Raw genomic sequence first — 9,696 nt, forward strand, 5'->3', positions numbered from 1 at the left:
TTTCTTGTACTACCTAATGCACTAGCCTTATTTGTTTTATGCGCTCACATCTGATAAGAGTTTTGACTTTTGTGACTGTTTCTTTGAAACGACATTCCTTCGGGTTGGATTCTTCACTCCTGCTGACACCGGGCGCGTCTTTCCTCTTCCCTCAGATTACCAGCGGCAGAAGGAGAGGACGGTGCACTAAGTCTTCGTGAGAACCGACCGCGACACCTACTGCCTTTCTGTCCACTCGTCTTCCTGGACCTCACCGGACCACCCCCTAACCATGCGTATTTATTTCCCTGACCTTAGTTCATTTGTATATTTTTCAGAATCTGTGTCTTTTATCACAGATGCCCTGTGCCTCCATCATGTGGGAGGCCTTGTATCACACAAGCCCTGTGCCCCTTGGGCATGTGGGAGGCCATATGCCCAGTCTTAAAGTTGCTTTGTTTCAATTTTGTTTTGATTTTCAACAGAAGCCGTGTTACACAACTTCCCATTGAAGGTATACCGTCCCTTGTTTTGTTCCCTAGTAACTTTTCTCAGATTGCTATATGTTACGGAAAGCACTGTAGACTTCTTGGTGTACATGAACGGAGGGTACTGCTCATCTGCAACTGTTACTTGTGATGATAGGTTCCAATGATTCCGGACATCTAAGACGTCTCCATCCTGGTTCTTTCAGCATACACATCTCCAGTACTTACTTCACAGTCCGCCCGCCAGGTACCCTTGTGTGCAGTGAGGGTCTAGGTCAAATGACTGCATCTTTTGGTTCAAACTATCGCTTTTCTGTTCTGTGTGAAAAAGGGTGGGTGGACCCCAGAGTGTTGATCTTGGGGTGGATGGTCCGAAATGTATTGTGGCCTTTTCAGTTCCACCAGATCAGAGTTAGGAAGTGAGATGTGATCAGAGGCTCAGTGTCCACCAGTTTTATACACACACTTGCACAATTGACAGTGAAAAGAAACTGAGTGGGTTTGACTCCACCTCTCACTCAGTGTTGGGGCAGGAAGACTGCCAATAGTTATTGGTGGATCTTGGGCTGAGATTAGACTGGCTTTCATGGTGGAGGATGATGCACGAAGATGAGGCTTGTTGAGGCGTGACCAAGAGCTGAAGCACATCTATGGTTTGGTGTGAGGTTAAGTAGATTAGCAGAATATGCACATTGTAGGTGTGGCGATCTGGTGTCGCTCTACGTCAGTGGGACGCTTAGATACAGCTTTTTTATGGTAGTGGGGGAGGGCACAGAGGACTGCTTGGAAGGTGTGACAGATGTAACTTCAAACAGGAAAGTCATTGACACCCCAAATCCTTTGAAAGACATGCAGGTAGCATACCCTGGTGTATGTTAGGCAGTGGCTAGTTACTGTCTATTTATAGTAAAACCCCTCTGGTGGAGTGTTCTCTCTACCACAAGGTGATCCAAAGCTTGTTTGTTACCAGTACCTGTGTTCTATCCATTGCTAGATTCTCCACTTTTTTGTTGAAATGTTGCTTTGTGGGAGACAGACGGATGCTGCGTCTGTGTTGCTCAGTGTTGGTGGCTTGTGTTGCCCTTTTCTATGGCTGGCAGCACCGTCCTGATCTGTGCGTATCCTGAAGGCCACAATTTTGAATCCTAGATTTGTGTCATTGACAGGTTGATAAAAATGAGAACCCTTTCACTTGGGTAACAGTAACACCTCGTCTATAGTTGTTTCTACTACTGGAACTCATGGTGCTGCACTGGAAACCTAAGAAAGCGTTCAGATGTCCAGTGAGAGCGACGCGGCCATGGCACGGAACAATATCGGGACCGTGCAGAACGAGCAACCATGGAGCAAGGCATTGGCAGCCCTGCGCGCTTCCGGGACGTCAGTGAGCGAATTAGGATGTAGGAGAATAATTCATGCCAAATCTAGAGGTCTTTAAATCCTACTCTCGATGCAGTGCACTACTGCGCGGGCAGGACCAGCCTAGATGTCGCCTCTGTGCTTACCCATGTATCAGTTCTTGCATGTACGCTGTAAAAAAAGAAAAGGCGGTGGGCATATCGTCAGAAAAGTCAGATGTTTTTACGTAAACACACCCAAGAGCCTTTGAAAAGTAGTGTGGTGAAAAATATGCTCCGAAAAGGAGTAATTGCCAACTACCGTCAATATTCTTGATCTGTAGGAACTGACTGGGCCATTGCTAACAACAAGCCAAGAAAGGCATGGCCAGCAGGTGTCTCACACTGAGATAAACCCACTGAAGCAGAGGTTGAGTCTGCCATTGATGTACTGAGGTTACAGAAACAACTGAAAATGAAACAGCTCATTTACGAGGTTCATTCACCAGCCTTGGAGCGATCCCTAGGTTTGGGGGCTTCGTGCCTGGGGGGTAGTGCCTCTACCTTGCGGATAGGAAACAGCTAGAAACAAATATAGGTTTTGTGCTCAAATAGGCTCTTGCTTTGGAACATCCGGCCGGTGCCTGACCCTGTGCCAAAAAAGAGAGCGCACCATACACGTCTACCCTGCCAGGATCGACAGATGAAAGAACCAATAGAAAACTGTAACCTTGCTCATTGGCTGGAAGAGTTAAAAGTGCATTCCAGAAGGGGGCAATAGCAGGGGTCCATTGACCAGCAGTTGCTGAGGCCTGAGTTTTATGTTTTTGTATTCGCAAAACAGGTGGAACAGAGATCCATTCTAGGTTTAGGATCACTGCATTATAATGTCAGCACATCACCTATAAGATAACCTTTCAAAAAGTCAAATATATATATTCATTCTGCAGGTAGGGGAGTAGAATGACACTGGATCTCAAGGATGCAGGCTTCTAGCTCCCAGGGCATGCATGGCGCATGGTGCACATTATCCTTTCACGGTCTGCCACACGTAATCCTCAGGTACCCTGACAACAATCTTGTGTCTGTTGAAGGAACAGAGCCTTGATTGTCACCCAGATTGATACAGAAACTATGGCATTTGGGACTGAGTAATCACATCACCTGTTAGCAGAACATGTGCCGGGCAGAGGCATCAGTCTGCCCACGGAGATCGTGAGGCTCAAGGTAAGTTTAAGCGCAGACCTTCCACCCCGCATCAGTGGACACTGACGGCAAAATGCCTACATTTTTGCAACAAGGTACCCACTTCCGGGGCAAAAGATGATGTGATGTGTATAGAGTGAAAATGGGGATTTCTGCACTCTCTCATCAGTAACAGTGATATTAATGATTCCAAATTGGCCATTCCCACCACGGTACTCTTATTTCATGGAAAGGGCACTTCAAACACACTGGAAGCTGACTCTTAAGTGCACTCTCCTGAGCGGATAGTTAGGACATCCAGAGACCACAAGTGATGATTTTGGCAATGTTGCACTTTAACTTGTAGAATCCAGGTGTCTGAAGCTCCCGCTGGACTGGTGCGTCTTGAAGAAGCACGCCGCCCTGCTGGGCATGCCTGGTATGGCGACCGTGGAACCAGTTTGTGCATCATTCACTGCTCAAGGACAACAAACCTTCACAAGCCAGTGCACCAGGTGTCCAGCAGTGAGTACTGACAGTGAAACAACGCGAGTTAGGTTACTGGTCACTGCTGTTTGCTTGTAATAGGAACACCAGGCGCCATATTTAAAATCCCTCCAGTATTACGGAAGGGGATGCGCCCACCCTCTGGGTGCGTATTTCACACCCAGGCAAACATTGGTGCTGACTAAGCGGTCATGGAAGATGGTTTTCTCAATGGCCATTATTCTGTTAGCGAGCGGCAGTGTAATACATGCACTGTTGGTACACAAGGCACACTTACAGATACACAGTGACGGAGAGAAAAGCTACAAAGAAAAGCTCAATCTTTACCTTTTCAAACTTGACATGTTTCACAGACCCACAGTGACTCGATGCACAATAAAACTACACGCACTACAATGCACACACCATTCCACCCCTCTAACCTGAAGTTTGTAGCGTTTCCACAGCCCCACAGAGGAAGGACATTTCCAAATTGGTGTAGCCGGTGAACCGTCTGTTGTTCGTTGTTAAGCAGTTTGTTGATGGCTCCGGCTATGTACAAGTCCAGACCATTCACTGCCTATAACAAGGAAGTCAGAATGTCTGACATTTGTAAGGTGGCTAAATGGTCCTCTGTCTGTGCACACTACCTCGTAACACTACTGTGTTATTTTCATCCAGCAGGAAGCATTTGTAGGACAGAAGGTTTTGTGGGCACCTTCTTTCCTTGTCCACACCACGCCCACCACCACCACCACCACCACCTGAAAGGTGCAGGAGTACTGCTACTCAGTGCACATGTGGATCCTCAAACGACATAGGCTGCAGACAGACCATGTAATGTACCTGCAACCACCTGTTTGCAGCTCGTCTGTCGAAGAGTCACGTGACGCCCCCTTCGCTCCGTTGAAGGAGTTTATAGAGGTCTGGAGTTACTGATGATACGACCCAGTAGTGGTCGTCGGATTGCTCAAATCTGTGACTCACTGGGCTTCGTGTTATTCGTAGTGTCTCATTGGAAAACACAGGATGATACACAGCCATGGCTCAGCGGAGCATGTTATCTACATGTATGAGCCATCAGTGGGTGAGCTGCTATTCGCATCCATTGACAGAGTTGCTGGAATTGCGCAATTCTGCCTCCCTGGCATCTTCTGCATAAGTATGGCTTCTCCGCACTTGCTACTTTAGCGCAATTCACTGCATAATTTGCAGATTTTAACAAAGAAAATGTGTTACTAGCTCAGACTGATAAAAAGTTACCCAAAAAGTGCCACACCTGGAGCCCCATCGTGGCAGACGCGCTGTAAAGGTTTACTGGCCATCTTTTAGTTGCTGATTGCTGTAGTGAGATGTTCAGATTGTTCTGAGCCCTTGAAATCTTGCTTGCGCAGTATTAATATGTCAAAATAGTGAAATAACATTGCCGCCAGATAATTGGCTTGTTGTAATTTAAAATCTTTAAAACCAATAAAATACCTTTGGAAACAAATATCACTCCCAGAAAAACATGCTGTGGTTTGCCGCATAACTCGTTTATTGCTTTATAATTAGGTGCTCCAATGCAGCATAAATCCAGATACCCGGTCCATGACTCATTGGCCCCGGTATTATCGACATGCTTGATTCATTAGTTAATTGGGGATAACAGGTTTAGCAGGATACAGTACTACATACGTGTGCGACCCATAATCACACACAGGGCGCAGTGGATCATGGTATTATCTGTAAATATGACTCGATAAATACCGGCCAGAGGTTATCCGCAGAGCAGGTTAACATGCACGAATGGACCAGCAGTGAGCTGAGGTATTGGCCACATCATCAGCTCAGTGGTTAGGGACCAGGTGGTATTATCAATTTGTAGGGCACAGTAGTAAACTTGTTTTTCTGATGTATACTTCTAACTGCACGTTCCTCACTTTGTGAATATTCCTCTAAGGGTCAGACTGCATCCGGAAACTCCTGGGTGCTGGTAGGTGGCATCATGCAGCTTCGAACTGACCGTCCGCTCCGGAAGTGATGAGCAAGGCTGCTTATAAGCGCCACTCAGACTCGCTTATGTCAGTTCCTTTTTTTCCGCCTTCAGATACGAATCCAGAGCTCCACTCATCATTGACTTTTTTTTTTTAAACATAATTTTTTTCTTAGACCAATGTGCAAGGGAAATATGTCACATCCTAAAATGACAAAGTTTAAACAAATGTCTGTGACAGATCCACACTTGGTATATCTGTGGTTTCAGAACATGACTCCAAGGTCTGCAACAGCTGCGCCCAGATAAACCCGAAGACCCTACAGGACCGCAGAGGGAAAGTCCACATTGCTAATCTTTGAAAGACACCGCATCATGACCTTTCGAAGTTCTAAGGCGCGTCCTGTTCCCATTACCGTAGTTTGTCCCTGCAGCAGATCCTCTTAAAAGCATTAAGTCACAGAAGCACAAAAAGTACAAGTGGAAATCATCCCTTTCCTGACACTTTAAAATTCCAGAGAGGGTGCGAGGGCATCAGTGTGCCACGCGATCTCGGTCCGAACTCCTGAAGAGCCCATTCAGAGTCTGGCTCTGATGCACCCTGAATTTACGGGCCAATGGGCAAAGTCACAGCAAATCGAGGCCTTTAAGGAGACTGTGTTGTGCTTACTTCACATGCTTCTGGTTCCTTCTGTCATGCCTTCAAGCCCCAAGGATCAGCAGAGGCCTCAAGTCCCGTGGGCGCGCTGTCCCTAGGCACATTCTGTGCCTTTTGTACCCACGTGGGGTGCCGCACTAGCTATGGTGCCAACTGTGGTTTCAGCACCACTCCCTTCACTGGTCCCCTGGATATAGAGGCTGGTGTTGACTCTGGAGTAGGATCCATAACCTGTAGTTGTTTCTGGCTCTGAGCCGGCCGTCTCGACCTCTGCCGTTTTCCGGTCCCGTCAGAGCACATCTGATAGGCAACCCTTCTGACTGACAAATTGCCTTTACCTCGAGGCAGAGCTCATACATTACACCAGCTCTTTGACTCGGATTTAGACAATGATGACTGTGATGAAGGGGATGAATTTGTCCCACAATGAGGACAACTGATGTGAAGACCAGCAGGATGCCAGTGGTCTCGACACCTCCCCAGACACTTGACTCGACTCTCCCGTCTGATCCTGCCACAGAGGAGAGTGCTTCTCTCACTATTATGTGAAAGACTGCGGAGGTCCGTGACCTGGAGATCCCTACCATGAAGTAAAGACCAGTGGCCTCATGGTGGCTCCCCGGCACGGCCAGGCACTTACTGAACCTCTCCTGCCATTTAACAAAGCCCTTACAGATAACCAGTTGGGCAAAATAATGTTCTGACCCCCTCCCCATCAATAAGCAAGTAGCTCATTGCCACTGACCAGTGCTGGATGACCCTGACTTCCTGACTCCCCACCAAAAACCAGATGGTTTGGTGGTACAGGCATCCACCCGCAGTGCAAACCTAATGACTTTCCTCCTGCATGTAAATCTAAATGTGTGGAGACCTTAGGCAAGTGCATGTCCTCTTCTGCTGGCCTTGCCCTGCTTTCAGTCAATGCCAGCAGCATCTAGGCCCTAAACTCATGCTTTTTGAAACATTGTCGTCTAAATTCTACCTGCAGTCTCGGACGACCTACGGCCCCTATGTCGTTAGCACAAAACCATCTAGGACAGACAGGATGTGGCAAAATGTGTCACTAGGTCTGGCCTGAACACAGCAGATTGCTTGGGTTGGGCAGTCAGTAAGAGTGTGTACTTTCCATAACAGACCTGCCCCTTTTTGGGATACAGCAGCGTTTTTCCATATAACCAGTGCCAGACTCCGTTGCCGGCACAACAAGCTTCTGAACCCTTTCGTGGCTGACGCCCAACTCCCAAAGACAATACTTGGGGCATCAGGGACAGCGTACGCTCAGCCCTCCCAACCCTCTGGCAAGCACAACCACAGACCACTTCAGTGCATCCTTTTCGACACACCCGCTCACACACCCTGTAGGAGGCAGGATACATTTCCTCCAGTGGTGGTGAAACATCACTGTAAGCACATGGGTCTTCCTACTTGTTCAACAGGGCTACATCCTCTCATTTGTTGCATCCCACAGCACCTTCACGGCCGACAGAGGATTGCTTCTCTGTTTTTCAGCAGGCTGTGTAGTCCCTTTTGGCCAGTGGAGGTACTTAAAGGGTTCAGTGCTAATGAGTAGGAACTGAGGTCCAGATTCACAATACTGTCAGGCGACGCAGCACGGCAGCCAAAAAGTCTGCACTGCGTGACAAGGAGAGAGCAGGAGAGTGCCATATCTACAGAGATGGCTCTCTCCTCACCTCGCCCTAGCCCCGGTGCATATTTTATCTGCCGAGCTCCAAGCACACACCTTTGTGCCATAGTGCAAGTGTGTGTGCTTCAGTCTAGCATAGGTCTTCTACTGGAAGGCATCCATTTCTGTACAAAATACTATGGTTAGACCTAATTTAACACGTTTCCTTCTTTGTATGTGTGCTTTACAGTGCAGCACACATGCAAAGTCAGAAAAGAAAGGAGAAATGAAAACATTTCTTCCTTTAACGCCTGGTTTAAAAAGGTGTTTTCTGCCGGAAACCCCTGTCTACTAATGTTAGTAGATAGGTTTTTGCATCAAAAAGCACGGGTGGTAGCACGGGAATGCCCATGTGCCACCCATGCAACACCCCCTTGATGCTCGGGTTTGTGTTACTTTTCCTTACAAACCAACGCAAATCCCAATTTGCTTTGCTCTGTAAATCTCAGTAAAGGTTTTGCATCTGGTTTGTGTTACAAAAGTAATGGAATCCTGATGCAAAAACTTTGTGACTCCTGGCCTGAGAGTTACTACTCCTACTTCTTTATGCCGAAGAAAGACTGAGGCCTTTCTCCTATTTTAGCTTTCCGCCTCTACCTGCGAAAGAACACATTCAGGATGCTCATGCTGGCCCAGGTCTCGTCTGCCCTGCATCCTGGAGATTGGATGGTAGTGTTGGACATGCAGGACCCGTATGTCCATATTGCAGTCCCGCCATTCAGCAGGCATTATCTGCGGTTCACTATGGGCCAGGATTATTCTCAGCTTGCGGTGCTCCCTTTTGGCCTTTATAGTGCCCCTTGAGTGTTCACAAAAGTGATTGTGGTATTCGCAGTCCAGCTTCAGAGGTCAGGTGTGCCAGTCTTGCACCTCGATGACTGTCTGTTGAAGGCGGGCTCATCCTATGCAGTTTTATAACCCCTCCTGATGACAGCAAACTTCCTAAAATCGTTAAGGTTCCATCAAACTCCTATGCAAAGACTGTTTCTACTGAGCCGTTCTGAATTTGGTGCCTTCTCCTTGGAGAAGGGGGTCAAGAACGTTTGGGCTGTGATCTCAATGTTTCAGCTTCTGTTCTGGATCTTTAGCAACACAAAAGGATGATGGACGGAGTGCTGACAATGCAAACACTCACCCCCAGTCACAGATCTGGGTTTAATCCATAGTTCTTTTGCTCACCAGGCCACCCCAGTTTGGACCCAGCCATATGCAAATCAGTCTTGACCCTGTTCCTCTTGGGAAAAACTGGGGTGGCATGGTGAGCAAACAAACTGATGGATTAAACCCAGATCTGTGACTGGGGGTGAATGTTTGATTGGTTCTGCATTCCGTCCATCAACTGTTCTTTTTGCATCTGTTCTCGATCTAACTGAAGATCAAGGATAACATTATGGGGGCTGGGACTATCTGTATCCTGTTAGTCAACCACCCCAGGAGGCACATGAGGGATCTGCAGTGGGATCTGTCCCAGTAGGCACAGCACTAGGGGAATCTGTCAAATTCAATCCAGGTTTTGGCGGAAACTGTTAAAAAAAAAAAAAAAAAAAAAAAAAATGCAGTGGTGGCAGCTAGACTGTGATTGTATTTGTGGCAGACACGTCTGTTTATCCCACCTCGAGCTAAGGGTGGTGACACATTCGTTACTGGCTGGGGAGGCCATCCGGGAGAGGTGGAGATCATAGGACTCTGGTCTTTGGCAGAAACACGTCTCCACGTCAGTTTGTTGGAGTTATGGGTGATCTGCTTGGCGTTGAAGGACTTCCTACCAACCATCAGAGATGCTTGTTCAGGTCTTCAAGGACAGCACCATTCCCCTCTAGTCCTACAACAAGCAGGACAGTGTGGTCTTTGGTCCTACGCAAGGAGGCTCTGCACCTTTAGAAGTGGCTGACTTGCCAGAGCTG

The 9,696-nt window shown here is 47.6% G+C and overlaps 1 protein-coding gene across 2 annotated transcripts in view; it reads left to right on the top strand.

Annotated features, from left to right (window-relative positions):
- PDZD11 (PDZ domain containing 11) overlaps positions 1 to 9,357 on the top strand; it is a 93,299-nt gene extending 83,942 nt beyond the window's left edge. For both annotated transcript variants that reach the window (XM_069209722.1, XM_069209730.1), the window contains one exon: positions 156 to 9,357. In XM_069209722.1, coding sequence (XP_069065823.1) covers positions 156 to 190 — 35 coding nt within the window. In that variant the 3' untranslated portion in view covers positions 191 to 9,357. The remainder of the gene's footprint in view (positions 1 to 155) is intronic.
- Positions 9,358 to 9,696: the final 339 nt, after the last annotated feature.

The sequence above is a fragment of the Pleurodeles waltl genome, chromosome 2_1 (assembly GCF_031143425.1).
Source record: "Pleurodeles waltl isolate 20211129_DDA chromosome 2_1, aPleWal1.hap1.20221129, whole genome shotgun sequence".
NCBI lineage: Eukaryota > Metazoa > Chordata > Amphibia > Caudata > Salamandridae > Pleurodeles > Pleurodeles waltl.